The sequence below is a fragment of the Phyllostomus discolor genome, chromosome 5 (assembly GCF_004126475.2).
Source record: "Phyllostomus discolor isolate MPI-MPIP mPhyDis1 chromosome 5, mPhyDis1.pri.v3, whole genome shotgun sequence".
Classification (NCBI taxonomy): domain Eukaryota; kingdom Metazoa; phylum Chordata; class Mammalia; order Chiroptera; family Phyllostomidae; genus Phyllostomus; species Phyllostomus discolor.
In genome coordinates this window covers 48,946,455-48,968,589 of record NC_040907.2, presented here as the reverse complement: position 1 = coordinate 48,968,589, position 22,135 = coordinate 48,946,455, and the positions used below count along the sequence as shown (strand labels likewise).

General features: G+C 38.6%; 1 protein-coding gene across 21 annotated transcripts in view; it reads right to left on the bottom strand.

Moving 5' to 3' along the window:
- SGIP1 (SH3GL interacting endocytic adaptor 1) overlaps positions 1–22,135 on the bottom strand; it is a 194,073-nt gene that overhangs the window by 79,798 nt on the left and 92,140 nt on the right. For all 21 annotated transcript variants that reach the window (XM_036026235.1, XM_036026239.1, XM_036026236.1 and 18 more), the window contains 3 exons: positions 18,392–18,448; positions 15,747–15,801; positions 14,859–15,034 (listed from right to left, as the gene is read on the bottom strand). In XM_036026235.1, coding sequence (XP_035882128.1) covers positions 14,859–15,034; positions 15,747–15,801; positions 18,392–18,448 — 288 coding nt within the window. The remainder of the gene's footprint in view (positions 1–14,858; positions 15,035–15,746; positions 15,802–18,391; positions 18,449–22,135) is intronic.

Here is a 22,135-nt window from a genome sequence, read left to right as displayed (position 1 = left end):
GAAATTCCAGTCTTATCATGGAACCCAGTATCTATCATCTTCTCCCCAAATACCCTGGCTACAAAAATTGATTCTTTCATTCTATCTTTCAGTTCCCGCCACTCCCAGCAGACAATAACAAATTAGTTTCCTGGTGAGTGGTCTCTGGCTCCTTGGAATGCTCTTTCATTTTCTCAGTAACTGTCTTAAGTGAGGGCTTCATTTCTTGAAGTACTCCACGAGCTTGCTATATGTGCTTCCTAGCCTATGGTCCCTGTGTCCAGTTTCACCTTCTAAATCCATCCTTTTGCACTATCCTCAGGATTATTTTCAAAAAGAGTGAAGTGAAAATACTACTCCATTCTTCACAAACGTCCCTATTATTCAGAAAATAGAATGCAAGCTTCATTCTGTCACTTTATGCCCTCACGATGGGCTCCAGCTCCCCTTCACACCCCCCTCTCCCACTGTTGTCCATATGAAACCTACACGCAGCTACAGTCTCCTGACATCTTCTGAACACACAGGTTACGCACACACTCCCCTGCCTCTGCTCAAGCTGCTTCTTCAGTCTTCCATGTCTCCTCCCGCTCCCTCAATCGAAGCTTACTCATTTTTCAAGGCCAGTAACACTTCCTCCCTGAGGCCTTCCCCAAGCTTCTCAGTCAGAATAAATTGTTCCCTTCTCTTATTTGATCAAAGCACGTTCCTTTTGTTGACAATAATGAGCCCATATTGAAGGTCTTTTTTATTTGCCTGGCACTAATTACCTCAAGGAAAACAAAGGTACACATTATAAGTATGTTTTTTGCAGTTCATATTTTGTTCTGTATTATTTAGGTATTTCCATCTGGTTATTAGCTCACAGTGACGGTTGTAAATGGACTCTCTGTCCCCAAGCATAGTGCTATGCATAGTAGGCACTCAAAATATGTCTATGAATTCCACTTTGGGGGCCATTAAAAACTATAAAATGTTTGAGGCACAGTGTCTTTTACAACCTAGAAAGATGCTTTGCTCTGAAACAAAGCTGGACTATATATTGACCAAGTGATGTAGCCCAGGTTGTAATGGCTCCTTCACCAGCACCCATAAATGTTTTACTTAGCTCTTACCTAACTGTTGATCTCTCTGCCCATTAGTGACCTTAGGTACTAACACAGGTTACAAAGTCTCCAAGAAGGTGTAACAGAGGGGAATTGCAACAGTGAGGACTTGTAACCCACTCCATCATTCTTTTGACATTGTTTCTATAAATGCTGACTCAGAGTAATATGTAGCTTGCAGATGAACAGCATGAATGTATATGAATCCTAGGACCTATTCAAAAGATAGACTCTGATCTTCAGACATTCCAGCTCTGGAGGACTTGCTGACCTTCAACGTGGAGCCAAGATGATGCACACCAGACCATCACTTGTCTTGTCAGAATGGACTGTGCTCGTTTGTGTGTAGAGAACTTTTCAACCCCTCGCCTTGATCTCTTTGTTCTGCTTTCCCTCTCCCTCCTTATAGAAACCTCTGCTTGCACTGAGATGTTAAGATGGGCTTTGAGACATGAGTCCCTGATCTTCCAGATGGCCGGCATGTGGATAAACCTTTCTCCTTTACAACAGCACCTCTCTCTTGAATACTGGCTTTTGAAGTGGCAGGCAGCTGGACCTGCATTCAGTTACCAAAGTGGCACAGCTTTGCACAAACATTAGTGTAGAACTATGTGAAATTTTCTTCTATAGCAAAAGCTAAATCTTTAGAAGAACTGAGGGTCAAGATAGGGGCCATACCCTTGGTGCTCCTTTTAGGCCTAGACCCTTGATAAGTAGCACAGAGAAATGAAAATTATTAGGGTCCAGGTTCTCAACCTACAGGCAAAAAGAATTTTAGGATTAAAACCAAATAGCTTCAAAGGGATTGTCATGGTCAAGGGAGGAACACGAGTTTTTATACATTCAATTAGCTTAGCCCCTATTTTTGGAATGCCTTTGAGCAAGTTACACTGTGCCTCAATTCCATAATATGTAAGGCAGTGATGCTTGCTACTTTGTTGAATTTTAAGGATTAAAAGAGAGGGTGATATTGACAACTAACATATATTGAGAGCTTACTGTTATTGTTTTACCTTAGGTGGTTGGTGTCATTGCTAGCTTTAATTTACCAGTGAGGAAAAGGACGCTCAGAAAGGTTCCTAGGTCACATAGTTACAAAGGCGTGGAGCTGGGACTCGATCCCAGATTTCTAACATCAGAGAACCTGGTCAAGGGTAGGCTCGTGGCATAGCCCAAGTTCCCTAAACAGATTAAACTCACTTTCAGGGCCTTATCAGCACTGGGGTCTGGAAACAACAGAGCTAAAAACTCATGGCTCACAAAGCCTGGAAATGATCTTGGATCTTTCCAGTGAAAAGAGCTAAATAGGATCATGCCAGTCTATCACAGCAGGTCTTGAAGAACAAGCTTTTCAGAGAGTGAGTTTTTCTTTCTAGGCATGATTTCAGATTTTGGAACTAAACACTGATTTTAAGGTAAATTTCTCAGCTTTTTTCTAGAATTAAATGCATATTATTTAACTAGATTCAGAGTAATAAGCATGAATACACAAATTGATATGGCACCTCTCTTCCCCACATCCTTCCATTTGGCTACATAATGATTAAATCATCTTTATTTAATATATTGTTTTCTTTCTTTTTTATTGTTAGTAGCCACCAATACCAAGAGCCCTCTTGGCTCTATAGCCTCTTGGCTTAAGGGTTTCTTTAGCATGTTTAGCAAACAAACAGACAATGACATGGCAAGATAATTCTCCTTTTTAAAATGAGCTAATAGCATCAGAGTTGATTTTTAATAATGGAAAAATAATAAGAGCACTGGTAAAAGATGTATACTGCACCCCCCTCCCCCAACACTAGTACTTAGAAACAGAGTAAGTAAACTTTTGGACTGGACAAAATACCTAAAATATAACCACTGAACCATCAGTGCAGAAATTTCCCTATCCCATGGCCTGAGAAAAGGTAATTCACAAATCTTGTTGAGAGGCGGCTCATCCTTATGATCAACAGCTTTCCAAGGAACAGGTAGACCCCTGCTCTCTGTAGCTGGAGAATCTCTATCTGGCAGCAGTTACCCCAAATCACTTTCTAAGGTGAGCAGTCACTCAAGTTAGGTCTTGTTGAAGCCTATGTGCCTATATGAGGGGCTAGAAATCAGCAACCCTTAAAACTGAATTCTGTTTAAGACTCAGAGCCAAAGCCAACAGAGGTGAAAGAAGAAAATATACACCAGAGTTTCAATGATCCTTACACGGAAGTTTTGTGCTATAAACACATTCTTGCCTCTTAACAAGGAACTGAGTTACCATGAGAATTTTTGGCATCCAGCTTTATAGAGTGGGATCAAGAAACAAAAAGCCAGGCCTAATCTATAAGCCTTTTAAATAGTCTACAATTGTGTAGCCTTAGTGATAGAATGGCTGTATTTTAATCTTTATATTTCAACCAATGAGATTTTATTATAAATATAACCACTTCCTGTCTGTTATTTATGACCAGTCATAACAAGGAACAAAAGGATTATTTATTCATTTGTAAATCATTAACGGATACTTATTGAGTACCTGATAAAGACCAGAAACTATTCTAGGCATATTAGTGAACAAAACAATGGGAACAATTAAGGTTATTTTGGGGAGAAGAGGAAGGAGACAAATAATAAATATAATACATATGCAAAGTATTTAGTATGGAGATAATGAATGCAATTTTAAAAATCAGAACAAGAGATTTAGAATGCTGAGATAGAGAGTTCTGTGATTTTAAATAAGGGTGTCAGAGCAGGCCTCACTGAGCAAGCGACATGAGCCAACACCCGAAGTTGAGAGGGATGTCACAACACAGCTATGCGGGGAAGAGGGCCCAGCCAGGGAACCCTGGAGGAGCAGAATGAGAAGGAAGAGTGGCAGGAGGGTCTCTGGGGGCTAGGGGTGTCCCCACCACAGGGGGCTTGAAGACCACTGTGAAGACTTTGGCTCCACTCTGTTCCAGTGTAGCTATGGCTGTTATTTATCAGGAGTTCTTAACTGTGGATGCTCAGTAACTGTGGTTGCTGAGAAGAGGCATAGATGAAACAGATAAAATAGTATCAGACAACACCTGGATGTGACATATGCTGTCATTTGTCATTACTCTTTGGAAGCGTATTTTGATTCCCTATGTACCATGTTAACAAAATAAAATAAAGATGGACTCCAAATAAGGGGTGGGAAGGGAGTTTCAGCTTCGCAAAACAGAATGAGACCAGTCTATCTAGCCTTGTTTGCTGTTGGCCACTTTAGGACAAGAGGCTCTGACTGGGGTGCTTGGCTCTGCACACTGCTGTGCTGGTAGCTGAATTAAAACAATAGTTCCTACGGTCCATGGGTCCAGCAGTAGGTGGCTGTCCTTTAGACAGATGTAAGAGATGGGAAAAAAAATCTCACCTTAATTCTGGTTAAAAATAACATTTTCTCCAGTTGCCGAGGGAACGCTTTCTGACATAATTAATGTGAGTGATTCACACTCTTAAGATTTTTTTCTAAAACAATTAAAAAGTACATTCATTGCTGTAGATTATTTTTGGCACTAAAATTATTCTTCAAAGGATAAAGGGATAGATACAATTTTTATACTGTAATACTTATTTTTATACTATAATTCACACATATACAGAAACTACTTAGTATAAAAGCTACTTATATAATATAGTAGTATAAGAAAGACAATAAAGTATTTACCCTTCACCCTCAAGGTCAAGTGACTGAAACCTGAGACTTTAGGTGAAAAACAGACATCTCACTGGGAAGAGCATTATGACAGAAAGCAGCACCCACAAAAAAAAAAAAAAACCAACACATTCATAAATGTAAAACACCCTGTAAACTCTAAGAGAAGACATGAAATTGTTGTTCATATATTTCATCAGTTCAGTAATGGAGAAAGACTTCATTGAATAGAAGGGGAAAAGATCAAAGAAATTCTGAACCCTAAATACACTCTTTCTATAAAATGGTGTGAGGGATATAAGTTGCATTATATCACAGTGAAACACCAAGTTCCACATAATTTCCCACAGTGAAGAGCATCCATTTGTCCATTCACACAATCCTCAGCACCTACTGAGTGTCATTTAGTGCTGCAGGCTCTGGAGGAAAGGCCCCACTGAGGAAGGAGTAAACCTACAACTTCTGGGTGAAGGATTAGTTGTCATAAACCCAGATTTCCTCAGTTGTTCACAAATGACACTTCTGTTACAAACTTATTTTTCAAATCAATTGCTTCTTTACAGAGCCTCTTCTACCTGGGTTATGGCCATTAGTTAATATAAGTAGTTTTAAATTCTAAACTCTGTACCAGTAGAACTAACACAACCAAGGTAGAAGACCTTAAAGATATTTAAAATATTACTGTTTTTTAAATATAATTAGCACTATAATTAAAAGCATATAATTCTTGAATTTGCTACCTCTGGTTGAGGATATCCTAAGATTTTATATTTCAATATTGTGGGTGTATTGTCTCATCCTATTAGATTTAAAGTTGGAAACAGAAATTGAGTCTCTAACTCAAGTGATCGGGTCTCTGGAACCCCCAACCAGAGTAGGTTGTCTGAGACAGTAGAACATAAAGAATTTGGAGTTATGCAAGGAAATTCTTTTACACCTCACAAAGGGAAGCAAAATACCATGTACTCAGAGGGTACTGACAGTATTGATGAGAGAATAATGCAAAAGGCGATCCAGATGGAACTCATATTCCACCATTTTCAAGGATATCAAAACATACAACTCAGTGATCTACTCTTACCAGAGAAGAGTGGGCATGAGGGCTAGTGCAGGGAGAACAAGGAAACAAAAGCAACAGAGACTTCCTCAGGGAAAAATAATTGATGAAGGAAAGAAAAACACAAATCAGACATGAAACCAATTTGTCTGGAGGCAGTCCATTGCTTATTATAATGCAGGAAAGAGAACACTACATTTTGAAAAAGCTAGGCCCCACGCATTTCCCCGTGTATCTTTCTCCATAAGGCCTGGAAAAGAGTCAACATCTCATGTGCCGACACTGAATTATTTGGTCAGGCTGCCTGCAGCCTTGTCTCGAGGCTTCTCAGACTGCATCTGGGATCTGGGATGGAGTTGTATTGTCTGCTAAGGGGGGGGTGTGGAGGGAGGAGTGGCAGCTTCTATATCCCCTGATTGATATTCCTGGTCTAGACCCAACTCAAATGATGTTTGCCCTATGAAGCTCTCCTTGATGAGCAGAACCCGAGCTGAGCCTCTTCCCTCTAACTCTTTGCACTTGAGGCCTGGGCTGAGCACTGGGCATCAGAGTGCACACAATCTTTAGCCTCCCCTTGCACCCTACAGCGTTTCTACCAGGAGAAAATGCCAGTGTGTAGGAGACTGGAGCTCTCCTCCCCCACTGATGACTCTGTTTTTACTGAACTCAATGGGGTGCTGAACCTTCTGCCAAAGTGAGGAAAGGAAAGGGGGTGGTGTTACCAAGCAGCAGCAAATTCATGGGTTTTACTCTCTGGCAGGCTAATTTGGGGGTGGCAGGGTGGGTGGGCCACCTGGAATAAGCAAAAAACACCAGACTGTCTGTAGTTCAAAGCTGTCTCCCCTTCCCCATATTTTTTGATTAAATGACTCTGTCATTGATTGCAAATCTCCAGGAATAAGATGAAACTAACTGCTCCTTCAAAACTCCCTGTCATATTCATTCCTTGTATCACTAGATTTTATAGGCGATGGGAGGAGGCACTAGCCTATGTGCTAGGAGAGGTCGACACCTACTCTCACATCATTTCTATCAGCCCTCTTCTTCTTGACTTTGCACAAGACCTCCCTTGCTATTTTTATCTTTCTGCCTCCCACAACTCTCTTAAGTGAAGGAAAAGGAAAGCAGAGCTGAAAAGGCAACTGATACTTTATAGGGCCTGAACTGGGCATTTTGCAACATTAGCTCATGTCATCTTTACATCAGTCCTGAGAAGGTAGGTATGTATTTTTGTTCCCAGTTTACAGATTTAGAATCTGAGGCTCCAAGTTAAGGGACCTGCCCTTGCACACACAGATAAGATACAGACTCAAAAGCCTGCGTTGCAGTACACTTTCTATCTTACAGTATACTTCAAGGAAATGTTCTCTTTATTGGTCCGCTTGCTGTGTCCCCAACCTGCTTCCCACAGAGACTCAGGCAGAAAACACAGCAGAGTGTTAGAGCTGAGAGGGATCTTAAAGACATTTGAATTGTAGACCTTTACTTTGCAGGTCAGAAAACACTGTTTTTAACTTGGTAGAAGGAGGCTGTTGCTGGAGTCCTGTCCCTTGAGCCTTCAGCAGCCTCTTGGTCTTTGAGTTGATTTCATCTTTGAAACGGGGTGATCAACATCTCCCTGCCCGCTTCATAATGGGCTGCTCATGCCAGCTTCTGACCACACCAGCATTTATAAAATGTAAACCATTATTATGATGAATCATTGATATAAAAATGCTTGCTGATTGATTGACTAGGGCAACTGAAATATATGAGTCATATGAAGATGAGGTGTTATTCCTTAACACTTAAATGTTCAGGGAGTCTTAATATAAAATGAGAGACTTTTCATAAACTAGAAACCACATGACACAGCACAAATGCAGCCTGGCTGGCTTGTTAGCTCCGCCTTGCTGCCTTGTCACCTTGTCACATGGAAGGACACTCTAAGTACCAGACTAGGGAGTGTCTGTAGGCTGACTGGGAGAAAGCTCGGGGCGTCGGCTTCTGAGCTGGGATCATGGACTCTTGAGACACCATCAAAGTGACAGCCTTCAAAGGGTTGCGAGTACTCAGAAATTATATGTAAAATGCTTTAGATGAGCTAATGAGCTTTTCACTTTTCCTCTGGAAAAATGGCCAATAGCTTTTTACCAAAATAGTATGATAGATTGGTTAAGAGTTCTGAATTACATACGAGACCTTCTGAACTTAAATCTCAGCAGCTTCATTTACTAGCTATGATGCTTGGGATGAGATCATTAATCCTATGCCTCAATTTTCTCATCTGTAAAATGAGAAAAATAATAGTACCTATCTCATAGCACTGTTATGAAGATAAGCGAGTTAATGTATGTGAAGCATCTGACATCCAGTCGGCACACTATTTTCACAGCTGCTTATAGTTAATGACAACCTCTCAGGAGAAGTCAGCAGTGATTTTTGGCTCACCAAAGAACAAAAGCAATTCCATTCATGGCAGCGGGTGAGAAAAGGATATTGCACCAATAATTAGGCCATAGCATTTGTCTTTTCATTTCCACACAAGCTATGGGAACCAGAGGTTTTAAGCTGCGTGGTGGAGCAAAACACATGGCTAAAGATGTGCCAGAGATAGGGCTCCCTGTGGATCCTAGGACAAATGGAGATGTCCACACCGGACAGCCTGGGAGGGGGGAGGAAGCCAGGAGGCTCTGAAATGGAAGCCAGAGGCCAAGCTGACCATAGAAAACTGTATTTTCAATCAGGAAATTGAAGTGAAGACAGGCAGGGGTTTGGACCACAAGAGGAATTTCAGCTTCTGTGTGTTGCTAGAAACATTGTTATGTTATTTTCTGATCATTTCTAGGCAGTGTTACCAAGAAGGTTGGACAAAGTCTATACAATTTTTGATATTAGCTCAGTATCTGCTACATGGAAGGTGCTTACAATATTTGGTGAATTGATTTGAAGGAGGCGGGTGAGACATGATGTTGATTCTCCACAAAATAAATTTTGGGGGATGGGGACATGCAATATAGGATCCCAATGTGAATGTTAGCTTTCAATTTGGTCTTCACATTTATTCAGGGGATTTTGTTACTCAGAACAATTAAAGAGTGCTTCTGGAATCATTTCCAAACCAATTCCTAGGCATAACAAAGAACGTTCTTTTATTAATTTTCCCCATTTCATGCCCAGTGTATTACTGGTCTTGTCTCTAAATGACTTGTGGCTATTTGGTTTTCCTAATCTACCACTATTAATGATATTCTTTAAAATGTGCCTTTAGGCTTTGCAGATAATTCTAACAACAACAATAAAATAATATCTGAATGTAGTGTCTATTATAAGTATTTTATATGTATTAACTTATTCAATCTTCACAATAGCCCTATGAAGTAGGTATTGCGATTATCTTGATTTATAGATGAAGAAACAAAGGCACAGGTTTTGTAAATTGCCCCAGGCAACCCAGTTAAACAGTAGAGCCTGGCTGTTTGAGTAATTATAACATTATTGGAATAAGTGTCTATTTCCTTTTCCCTCAGATTATCTTAAATGGAATTGTATTCAATTATACAGTGACTTCCCATTTTGTTTTATATGTAAGGGCATATCTCCTATACAGTTTGATCTTGCACCACTATTTTGTTTAGGCCTTTTAAAAAAATAATTTTTACTTTTTAAGAAGAAAGCCATTCTTGGAAGACATAATGGAGGCTTGCTGCTACCCTGAACGTGGGGAGTGTGGCACAAAGGGAAGCAAACATCCAAAGAACACATCTCACACCTGTTTCTTTAGGGGGACTGATCTTTACGCTGTACTCACAGAAGGAGATGGACACCCCAACAACCAGCTTGTGAGGCAGTATTATTCCTACTTTAGACATGAAGATTCTGAAACTAAAACAGGTTTAAGAAAACTTTTCTAAGCAGTATTGTTGGCAAGAAGGTGAGCTCAGGTTTATAAGATTCTAACATCTTTCCCACTATCTAACAGTTTTTTCAGCAGATAAAGACCCAAGTTTCCATCTGTGTTTAAAGAAATATTAATCACAAATGTCCAGTACCAAAAAAAAAACCTGACTTAAAATTAGTTCATCTAAAAGGAAGATCAGATTTGGTTTGGAATTAATGTCTAGGATAGGCAACAGAGCCCAAACTGCTTTAACTGCATTCAAGCTTTGACATACAGATAGACTGTATACCTCAGGGCAGGAAGACAGAGAATGCTTTCTGGGCAGGAGTCTGGAAATGGAGAAGCGATAAGGGCAAAAAGTTAAGTTAAATATATATATATAGTTATATATTTATATATTTTACTTGTCAACCTGACTGGCCATGGGGTACTCAGATCAAACATGGTTTCTCTGTGTGTCGGTGAGGGTGTTCCTGATGAGATTAGCATTTGAATTGGGCTACAGCAATCTGGATGAGCATTATCCAATCTATGGACAACCCAAACAGAACAAAAGGCAAAGAAGAAGGAGGGATTCACCCCCTTTTCCTGTCCCACTGTTTGAAATGCAACATCTTATCTCCTGTCCTCAGACTGGGATTTATACCACCAGCCACCTGGTTCTCAGGCTTTTGGACTTGGACTGAATTATCCCACCAGCTTTCTCAGGTCTCTCGCTTGCAGACAGCACATTGTGGGACTGCTCAGCCTCCATAATTGTGTGAGCCAATTTCTCGTAACGAATCTCTTGATATATGTATGGATGTATCCTGTTTCTCTGAAAAACCCTAACGTAACTAGTAATGAAAAAATGATTTCAAAGTGCCAATTATGCATCAAGTACCATTACTGGGATCTTCTGTACACTTTGTTCATTCAGACATTTATTAACTCTCTGAAGGCCTAATGTTTGCCATGCGCTGTGCTAAACCAAGCAACGGGGCAAAAAGTCCAAGACATGGCCCTGCCAGAGACTGAAAGTAACCTGCACTAAATTTCCATAAGGATTGTTACTGTCCTCACTCTACAGAAGAGGAATAGAAGCTCAGGACAATTATGAGGCTTATCTAGGGTTGCACAGAGAGAACATGGCAGACACAGGCCTGATGCCCAGGCCTGTCTGAATCCATGTGTTATGCTCTTGCTCTACTACACAGCTGCTTTCTATTAACCTCAAATTCTAGAACAAGTTATTTCATTGATGGCCTCAAAGCACTTTGAAAAGGAGGTGGTAATCCTAGGTGACAATGCAAAGACATAGTCAAACTAAATGGCAAAATAAAGCCATCACTCCCTCGCAGGCGGTTTCTGGTCTGGCAAAGCTATAGAAATTCCATGTATCTCCAATTCAGTGTCATATTTAATGACATTTTCATCACTGGTCTGAACAAAATGGAAATATGTTGCCAGGATGAGGACAATGTTAGGGGAATCATCGTATGGTGAATGAGGGAAGCCAAAGAGTGTTATTGATAGATGGCTGTAAAACTAGGTGACAGTGACTTGCCACAGTGCTCTGTCCTTGGCCTGGTCCCATTCATATATTTGTTCACACACACACACACACACACACACACACACAATAATTTATTGAGTGGTGATGATAAAAGGCTCTCTATCAGACACAGGGTATCTGTGGAGAACACCAGAATGTGCCATCTAGATTTCTCTTCATAAGGGCCTCTCATACCTGCTGTTGAGAGTACTACTAGAAGACAGCCTTCAACTGTTCACACATCGGGATCTGCCTCAACTGCAAGGTCATGCCCAAGGTCATGCCCCTTCTCAGCCTGCCCTCATGCGAGTACTGACTGATGTTAACAGTAAAGGTTATTCATCTTAGCCAAACTCAGGTCTACCCATGAAGGGTCATTTCAGCTCTGGAGCTCCAATGTGATCAGTTCAGCTTAACTTCTCCCTCTGCCCATCCTACCCCACAGGTGTTGAAAACAAGGTCATTCCTTAATAAACATCCTGCACATTAAACTTAAACCTTGAGCTGGAATCAGTCTGCTTCATGGAAAACCCACTGTGAAAATGAGGGGCTTTGTACTTTGTTCATCCATCCTCTAAAGAGCACAGCTATAGCCAAGGACAAAAATTATACAGAGATAGCATTTGCGTTTAATAATTTTCTTTCAACAGTGAAACAGCCTGCCTCAAAAAGTACCAAACTTTGTAAGACAGAGGCAGCACTATTACTTTCAGAAGGGTCTTTCAACCAAAAAAGTTAGTACTTTAATTAAATTTGTTTTTGTTTATCCTGCTGCTGGTTGGCACACAGCACAGTATCACTGACATTTAGATATTAGTATTAAGAAATTTTTAAAAGAAAACTTCCTAGATTTTGGGAATACTTTGAAGGCAAATGAGAAAATAATTCCATTTTCCAATGAATTTCAAAAGCAATCTGAGATTATTTAAGACATAGTAGCAAAAACTGTCAATGTCCACATCAATCTCCCATATCTAACTCCTTTGTCTTTTAGTAACAGAATCCAGAATTTTAGCTGGTAACATGTCTATCCAGCCAAAGACTACATCTCCCAGACTCCCTTTTAGTTAATGTGACCATGTGACTAAATTATAACCAATGGGATCTGAGTGGTGGTGATGGGTGCAACTTTGGAGTTAAATCCTTAAAGAAAATCACTCGCCTTTTATTTTTTACTCCCTCCATCCTGAGGCTGGAACATGGTGGTCATTGATGCTGCTAAGGCATCAGCACCCTAGTAAAGGTAGAGCAGTAATACAGAAAGTCCCTGGGTTCTTGAATGATCCCTGGAGTAAGACCTTATTACTGATTTGGATTATCACCTTTGACTTTTCTATGGGAGAGAAATAAACCACATATTCTGTTTAAGCCACTACCATTTTGTTAAAGTATTTCTAGCAATATTCTAACTTGTACAGATGGCAAATCAACAACTGAAATATGGGTGATATTCAGCCTTTGCCTTATCAGCATGGTATCTTACCAGGAAACTACCACATGATAAGAATAGAAATTAACTTCTTTTACCTGTTGAGTTTATTTTAAAATTCTTTAAAAAGAAATGGAAATCCAACATAAACCATAGTTATGAATAGCTCACTATTTGGAATTTCCTCTGTTTCTATTAGTGTATGTAATGACTGATAATTTTGTAGAATAAGAACCACAGACTAAATGAAATATTCTGATATATCATTAACTAGTGTAGGCTCTATTTCTCTTTTTGACACCTGAATTAAGTGTAGATATATAAATACTCTGATTGTTTTACTAGGAACATCTAAAGTTGCACAACTTATTTGTTACTTTTATCATGGTACTAACTGAATTACAGAAGGTTATTGCTACCTATCTGGTTTTGGAGACAATGTACTAGATACATGAATACAGGTACACAAGGAAGAATACGTTTTTAGTTATACTGTTCCTTTATACTTATGTATACCCAGAAACATGCATATCTTTTCCTAAGGTAGCTCATTCTTGTATACTAAATATAAAAAAGTCAAAAATATTTGCAAATCATAGTAATGACAAAGCCAGGTTTTCGTATTAGAGAGAACAAGCTTAGGGTGCAGGGATAGTGGTGACAGGGGAATCCGAGGGTCTTTCAGTTTGTGGTGTTGCTGGTATGCACAGCCTAACCCTATTATTACTTTTCCTGAGTGTCTCCCCTTTATTTTCACACTGCTTTCCCAAACATCTTTTTAATAGAATATTAACCACACCATGTCAATATATCACCTTTAAAAAAGGTGCTGGGAGAGCTCAGAGGAAGCAGCCACTCTTCTTGCTGCATCCTCAGCAGCACTTCTGGTTGGAGGAATATCCAGCAGGTGACTTGGGCATACATATTCTTTTTGATAAAGGGCATTTCTTCTTCTCTAGGTTCAACTAGCTTTCAGCATATATCTACCATGTGTCTGGCTGTTCTAGTAAGTTTTCTTTCTTATACATTTGTTCATTTAATCCTGTGAACTTGCCTTTCCCACTTAACCCAGGAAGATTCCAAATGCCTACTAAGTTTATTATAACCCACAGAGAAGTGGATATAAATCAGCACATGATTAAAAATTACCCGAAATATCATTTGCTGTGGTTGATAACTATTAGCGATCCTTTTAGTTGTCGCTAACAGTAGTGATAAAGGTCATTATAAACACTAAGCACTGAAGAAGGTGTCATTATAGACTTTATTCATCCCAGGCAGGCATCTATCAAAGGATAGATGATTACAACTCCTTTAGAAAGGTTAGCTGGGATATTTCCAGAAGCGTCACAAAAGTGGTTCAGAATTTGTTAACTACTTCATTAGGGGGAATGCTATAGGGAGATCACATCTCTCTGAAGAAGGTGCCAAGAAACATATTAGGGGCTAGCTTGAGAGCCTTCAGCTGATCTTCATAGCTACTTTTAGAAAACAATTATAGAATTTATCAAACAACAAAGAGAAAATACTATAAATGTTGGAACTTAGAATTCAAGAACTAAAGAAATTTAATAGATGGGAATTGGAGGAAGGAAGTATAAATTGTGGAAAAAATACCAATTTGAGTAAAACAAAGCATACCTGTATTTGAGGGGCCTAAAAGATAAGAGTACTTAAGATAATTGATAATAAAACATAGTGAAGATTATGAGTTTTAATATATTTCTAGACTATGATCTATGATACTATAGTAATATATTTTTTTGAAGCATAACAATAAAAATTTTTTTAAGAAAAGTAATTTTCTTGGTTTTCTTTCCAGGAATTTCTATATGTTATATCATAAAAATAGACACTAACATATGTTTTTAAAAATCACTGTCAGTATATATGTAAACTTTATATTGTTTTTAATTGCTTCGGAAGTAAGTCTAGATAATCTTTTTTTTTTTTTCATTTGCAAATACTTTCAGGAAAGTAAGTACAAAAAAAAAAAGAAATGTCCTATGCATTTTTACCATTTTGAAAAGCACAAGAAATGCAATGTAAAATGAATATAACTTTCTAAAGCTAGAATGAACTGTTTATGGTTTGCAGAGTTCATTAAATGTTGACCATATGCAGCCATCAGTATAAGGAGTTTCTGCTCTACTTAATGCATATGGGCAGAACACAGCTCTCTGTTCAACCTCACCCAAGCTTGACATAAAAAACCACTCACCACCGGTGATGGGGAAAGCGCAATGTTGCCTATTGATGCCTTCAGTTCATCTACAGTTGCAGCATTCTTAAGAATGTCTTTAGATTGCAATGGCTTAATCTTGATATTAAATTTCTTGTGTGATTCTTCTTCTTCTTCTGATTCACTTGAAGAATAAAAGTGCTTTCCTTTGGTAGGTAGAACACAGTTAAAGATACATAACTTTTTTCTACTTGTAAGGCAGTGATGAGTATAAGACAGGAGTGACTGCACCTAGAGGCAGCAAAAATACCCTTAAGGTGGCAGCAAATCAAAGCAAAACAACCAAATAAAAGAGTAAATCAGGCAAGGGTTAGAATTTCTTCATCTTCCCTTGGAACATGATTAAGGATGGTGAATTTCAAGGAGCAATAATTATAATGCGCTACACTTTTGCTGCAGTTGGATATTTGGTGGGTCACACTCAGTACACACATTGATAAGCCCTCTACAGGGAGAGGAAAGTCATCCTAATGGATGATTTGTGATGAGTTTTAAGTGCTTCAGAGTGTGACCTGTTCTGCCCAGAGATGATGTGTGGGGAAAGCACAAGTCACAGCTATTTGCCAGTCATGAAAAATGATACTGTCACATCAGGCCTTCGCAGACAACCCAGTATCCACAATTTACACAACTGTTTTTCAGCACATTTTTCTCTTTTCCCTTCTTCTCTTCTATGAATAGATCAAGGCCAAATGCCTGCTTGTTAGTCATCAGGCTGTTCTTTGTGCTGTTTAATCATTGCTAATACTATAGAACAGGATTTGGGAAGCTTGGGTTATTTCAATACCTTTTTAAAACCTGAATTTATAATACTGCTTTACGAGACAAAATAAACATTAAAAGAAAAAAAAAATAAAGAAAGGATATAGCCGGGTTCCTCAGGTCTGATGCTGTAGCCTTCTTCATCCAGCTCAGGTGAGTTCTATAAAATACAAGTGCGCATAATGCAATTATTATCCTGACAATAATCAAGGAATTACTCATTTTCCTTCTAAAGCATTCTACTTAAGGATATAAACATATCTCTTATTTTTGGAGGTGAGGATTTTAATTTTTTTAATTGAATGCTCGGCAGTATATTTTTAAATATTTACTCAAGGGTACCTGGGGAGTCTTACTACTGGGAAAACAAACTAGGAATCAATAATGGTCAATGAAAGGAAACATTCAGAGAATTTATCATGCATTTTCTGTAAGCAAAGGACTGTGATAAGCAACATGAAGGGATATAAAATGAAAATTATTTGTCTTTTGGAAAGTTGAAATGTATTTTGGTAGGCAAAAAGTAAAAAACAAAAATAAAACAAGACATCAGTGATAGGAGTCTGAAGAGGAAATTAATGAGGTTGAAAGGATCGGGGATCTGCATGTGCCTTTTGGGATAGAGAGAGAAGGCAGATGGGGCTTGTTGGTGGGGAAGAGCCTATATTGAGACCCCACCGCAGAAACCAACAGTATTATTCAGACGGCATGACTGGGTAAGAAGCTGGACAGTGGAAGGCCATGGGAAATAAGACTATGGGTAGCCAACATGCTGGGGCAGATTTCAGGCTTGGTATTGCTACTGCAGTTTCTTAATCAGGAAAGAACAAGCTGAAAGGAGCATCTTAAGGTGTTTAGGAAGTACACTTTTGGACAGGCTGGGCACAGAAGAAAATGGAGAAGTGAAAACTAATTCAAAAATACTTGCGTTATGCCAGTAAGACGTGCTAAGAATACAGACAAAGTTGGTGGTGGTGGGAAGGGATGAATCAAGGACATTTGGAAGGACAAATTGTTAGTTCTTGTTAAAAGATCTATCATAGGAGAAAAAGGAGAGGGAAGGGTCAATAAAACTCCAAGGTTTATACTCTCAAATCCTAGGAGATTAATGGTACTCCTCGCTGAACTAATTGTAACAGCAGACAACTAACATTTTTAGAAAAAAGACAGGAAAGATAAAAGACAGTTTGCATGATTAGAATTAGTTATCATATTTTAGTTCCTATTATAAGCACTATGACCTATACTTTATTTCACTGAAACTTCATAACAATCATATGTGGAAGGAATTATTCTATTCACCAAGAAGGAAATTAAGAGAAATCAGATGCCATTTCTCAAGTAATCTACCCAGCAAATGGCAGACCTACTCCTTGGTCCCAGGTATTTGAGACAAAACCCTACATGGGGAAAGGGAAAATGGGAGAATGGGAGAAGGTGAAGAATTCAAGGGTGGCCCTCTTTAAGGCGAAGTAATAGGCCTGGAAGTTAGAGAGAACAGAGCTGGAGGGAGAGATTTTGCAGTCACGGGAGCAATAAAAGTGCCATGACCTTGGGGAGAAAAGAGAAGCTGAATCCATGGAAAAGCCACTTTTGTTTATTTTGTAGTTTCCCTCTTGTCCTTCTTTAGTACTCAGCTTACTTTTTTTTTCCTTTTCAAATACAAGTGTATTAAGGTCACTTCCCTCCTAAAAACTTGTCCCTGGCTTCAGAGTAAATGCCCAGTGCCTGGGTGTAGCCCACCAGCCCCTGCAGTGGCTCCTGATACTCTCTCTAGGCTGAAGCCTGAGATTCTCTTCCCTGATCCCTCTCAGCCACAAGGCCTTCTTCCCACTGTTAACTTTCAGGATGTGAATGCTGCCAGTTCTCCCCATCTCCCATTTCAGAGTCCTCATAAATGCCATTCTCTCTGCCTGGAATTCTCTTCCCTCAAATGGTCAGGCAGTCAACCCCAGCTTATACTTCAGGGCTTCGCTTAAAGGTCATATCCTCCCTGAGGCCCTCCCTGCCAAAAGCAAGATGATATCATGTATTAAGAATAAAACTCTTCTTATTACTTAGAGGGGTTACTTCTTATTACTTGGATATAATTACTACTTGTATCTAATGTATTAATAATTATAATAGCAATTCCTATGTGGCTTTATTAATTTTTAGGAATAAAGAAATTTGAGACAAGTTATGCTTCAGTTGAGCACTTACATGTTGACCAGGACAGCACTGGGGTTTAGAGTGTGTGTGCTACATGCGGGGGTAGTAAGTGCAGTAGAACTTGATGAGTAATTTGGTATTTTAATTATCTTCTTGTTTGTTTAGAGTACCACATTAAGGCATATTTAAGAATCCTAGAAAATTATAACAAGAGTCTTTAGAGGAAAAAAGAATTAATTTTAAAAAATCACCCTTTCTTAATATCTCACGGCCTCTCTTATAACATTGTTTATGAGGAAATAATTAGTTTGTTAAATCCTTGCAACAATGTTACAATATAACCACTGACTTAATTTTTTGCTGGCTAAGCAAATAACTATCCCAAAGCCACACAGAGCTGACTTGTGGAGGGGCTAGGTCTTGAACTCATATCCAATAGCCTCTAGTGCTTTTAAACTCTATACAGTATAAACATGTCAGGTACTTCCTGATGAGATGGCATGTTCACCTATTTGTATGTTCTATTTTAAATATAAGAATGCCTCAACTCATTTGCAAGTTCTGAAATACTTAATAAAAAAATATCTTCTGATACTCACGTATCTTTCCCAATCAATTTCTGCATAAAATCCATTTGGTGCCCCATTGCTTTTCTTCTGTAATAAATTTGAAAATAAATTTAGAAGAGAAACATTTGAATGAAACAAAAGAGGAATAAAGAATACTTAACTTTATTTTATTTAGCAAGAGCTATCAAAGTCCAGGGCTGGAAAGACAAATTAGAGCAGCCTATTAAGTAACCACCTTGGTGTAACTGAATGATAAACTGAGCTGCTGTGGTACTGCATAATAGAGCTCACATACTTATCTCACAAAAGACTGTAGAATACCTGAACATAGGATATTAACTACTAGCTGTTCAAATTTTATTCAGTTACGAAAGAATTAGAAGCACCTACATTATAATTGGATCCTCTATACTTTTGGAGGATAAAACCATATATATAAATGAAAACATTTTGACTTCCATTTGCTCTCATATGCAGGTAGTTCCAGCATATCCAAAGAGTATTCATCCAAATTAACTAAGCTTTTAACTTTTCTAATACTGACTCAATTTTTTCCTAACCAACCCCTTGATAAAGGAAATCACTCCAAATTAGTTAATTCACCTCCTAGATATTAAAAGTAGTGTTGATATTCTTTACAAGTGTTTTTTCTTAACAAACTATTAAAATAGAATCAGGATTAATCATGATGTCTGCCATCCATGTGTCCGATGCTTCCATGAACACTCATCATTGCAAGATGATTGGACATCAGCATTACTCTCTCTGGATCATCTTCAAGTTCTAGTTTGGCCCCTAACACAACTATGATATACGGCAACAGCACTTGAGCAAGGATGTTGCCTCATCTAAAGGGAAAGTACTAGGCTTCTATACTTTTCTTTTTAAAGATTTTATATATTTATTTTTAGAGAGAGGAAAGGGAGGCAGAAACAGAGGGAGAGAAACATCATTGTGTGGTTGCCTCTCATGTGCCCCCAATGGGGACCTAGCCCACAACCCAGGCATGTGCCCTGAGTGGGAGTTGAACCAGCAACCCTTTGGTTCACAGTCTAGCATTCAATCCACTGAGCCACACCAGCCAGGGCTAGGATTCTGTACTTTTTTAAAAAATATTTTATTTATTTATTTGTAGAGAGAGGAAAAGGGAGGAAAAAAAGAGAGGGAGAGAAACATCTATGTGCAAGAGAAACACCAATCATTTGTCTCTTGCACAAACCCCACTGGGGACCTGGCCCACAACCCAGGCATGTGCCCTGACTGGGAATCAAACCCGTGACCTTCTGATTTGTGGGAGGATGCCCAATCCACTGAACCACACCAGTGAGGGCAGATTCTATACTTTTTGAGAGCAAAGGACAAAAACACAAATTAGGCTGGTTAACGGAGGGTTCATTCAACAGCATTCCAGTATGTGGCACACAGAGAGCAATGGTATGTCACTGAGCACCAGCCGATCCCAGAACAACACATATTAAATGGTGACACACGAGGCTTGAAGACAGGACCTCTAATTTTGCAATCACAAATGAAGGCCACTTGGACCACAATGTGAGCAGCTAACACAATTTGACAAATAGGTGAAACAAGTAAGCTTTTAATGTTTACATGTAGGACCACTAGAAAACCAAATTAGAGGTAATGCATCATTACTGATTAATACTTACTGAATGTTTACTGGGCATTCTAAGAACCAACAGCTTAGTAAGGGTGAAAAGTGTGTAAGAACAGATGGTATGTTCAATCCCTCTTTCTTCCCTATGTGTTACCACTACTCTAGAATTCACAAGTGCAAGAATTCTGCCCATGTTTCCACAGACCAGTACCCAGGAACACAGGCCCTGTGCCCCTCCTCCTTTTCCTGCTCTTGAAAAAGATCATGTACTCAGACTACATCATTTTAACTTTCCCACATAATTGCCTTCGTTGAAGTGGTGCTTCACTGACATTCTTTCTACTTTGAGCTAAGGTTGCTTTAAAAACCTGTAACATCAACTTCGCCCCTGTATAAGCTATAAAGCTATTGTTGAGGACATGGTCCATTAAATAATATGCCAGCTTAATAATAAAACATCTCTTTCGTGGGGAATGGGCATGGTTCCTCTTTTCTTTTTGCCATGTTTGATTTCTTTTTTAATTCCTACTTTACCAATCTGTTTGCAATGTCTTTCCAAAATTCTCCAAATCCTTCTCAGACAGTAGATGTAATAAAATTAACACACAAACTTAACTTATAATAATGGGAATCAAATGAACTAAGTTGATTCCACAGAACTAAACTCATGAATTTTGTGACCAGTATAGTACTACTATTAACAGACCTTTTAGTTCTTAAACAATTCTTCAATACAAAGGATTGTTATCTAAAATCCAAAGAGATTAGGTAACAGTAAATTACTGAGTTCAGAATTTTCAGTTCTATATTTTGCCTCCATGATAATTTCATTCCATAACAATGCCCTTCAAAACCAAGATAGGTGATGTGTTTAGATGAACAAATGTGTGTTTCTTTTCTTGACAATATAGGTCCAATGTTATAGATAAAAAATTCCTGAATTTTCTGAATATTCTAGATCTGGGCTAAGTGAAAATTTCCTTGTTTCCACGGAAACCAAAAAAGATTGAGTTGAAGAACAAGCAGAACCTATAAAGTTTTTTCTTTTAAAATAGGAACATTCTAAACATAAATACTAACACTAACAAAATACATTCCTTTTGGCAGATAGGTATTCAAAACACAGCTTTATTAGAGAAATTAGCTATTTGGCCTCATTTGTGCTAGTGAATTCTTACAAATATATTTGTTTTCACAAATGGAAATTATCAAGTTAATGGTAGACAGAGTCTGGCTGAAATTCTTCTGGTAAACCCCAAGAGAGAAACAACTCTCCTGGTTTAGCCACTTAAACACGTGTAGCTCCTAATGGTAACAGTGAAGATAATGGCTCTATTGATTTTCAACTGGAAAACTAGGAATATGCAAGGGAGAAGATAAGTAAAGTGGGGAAGTATTTAAAAACTAGGCTTAATAGTACAAGAAATATTGGCTATTCATCAACATATAAACAGTGATTTTTTTTCCCCTTGGAGTTACACATTATTTTACTTTTTTGTGTGTGTTTCAAAATTCAATACTTTGCATAAGTAACCTTTATTACTTGAATATACGATTATTATTTAAAGATTATTGAGGCTCACAGCAGTGTTAATCTTGTTTTAATAGGTATTTCACTTTGGTCAGACTTATTATCAGTTTGCAGATAATAAGATGGGCTAAATCAACGGATGTAGTAATAACTGTGTTTTATCATACATTCATCAAAGTTCTCAGTTTCCACTGGGAGTTTTCTATGTCAGCTCATGGCCACACAGTGATCTGCAGGTAAGAAATATTCAAGACGCAGGATGTACTGCCTAAATATTATCTTTTTGCCACTGAGGCTGACTTGACTCACTTTGCAAATAGTCCTATAGAACAGCACTGTCCAAGAGCACTGTCTGGGATGATGGAAATGTTCTATAAGTGTGCTGTCCAATATGGTAGCCACTGGCCAAAAGTGGCTATGGAATACCTCAAATGTGGCAGTGTGATTGAGAAATTGAATTTTAAAGGGCCACAAGTGGCTGCCATATTGAACAAAGTCATTGCATATAGCCTGGGCGGAGGTCAGCACCCTTGACTTGACATCCTTTGGTAAAGTATACTGTTTCCCACAAGCCAAGGTCGTGCCAAATTCCTAACATTACTAAGATAATGCCAATCCTAAAAAAGGA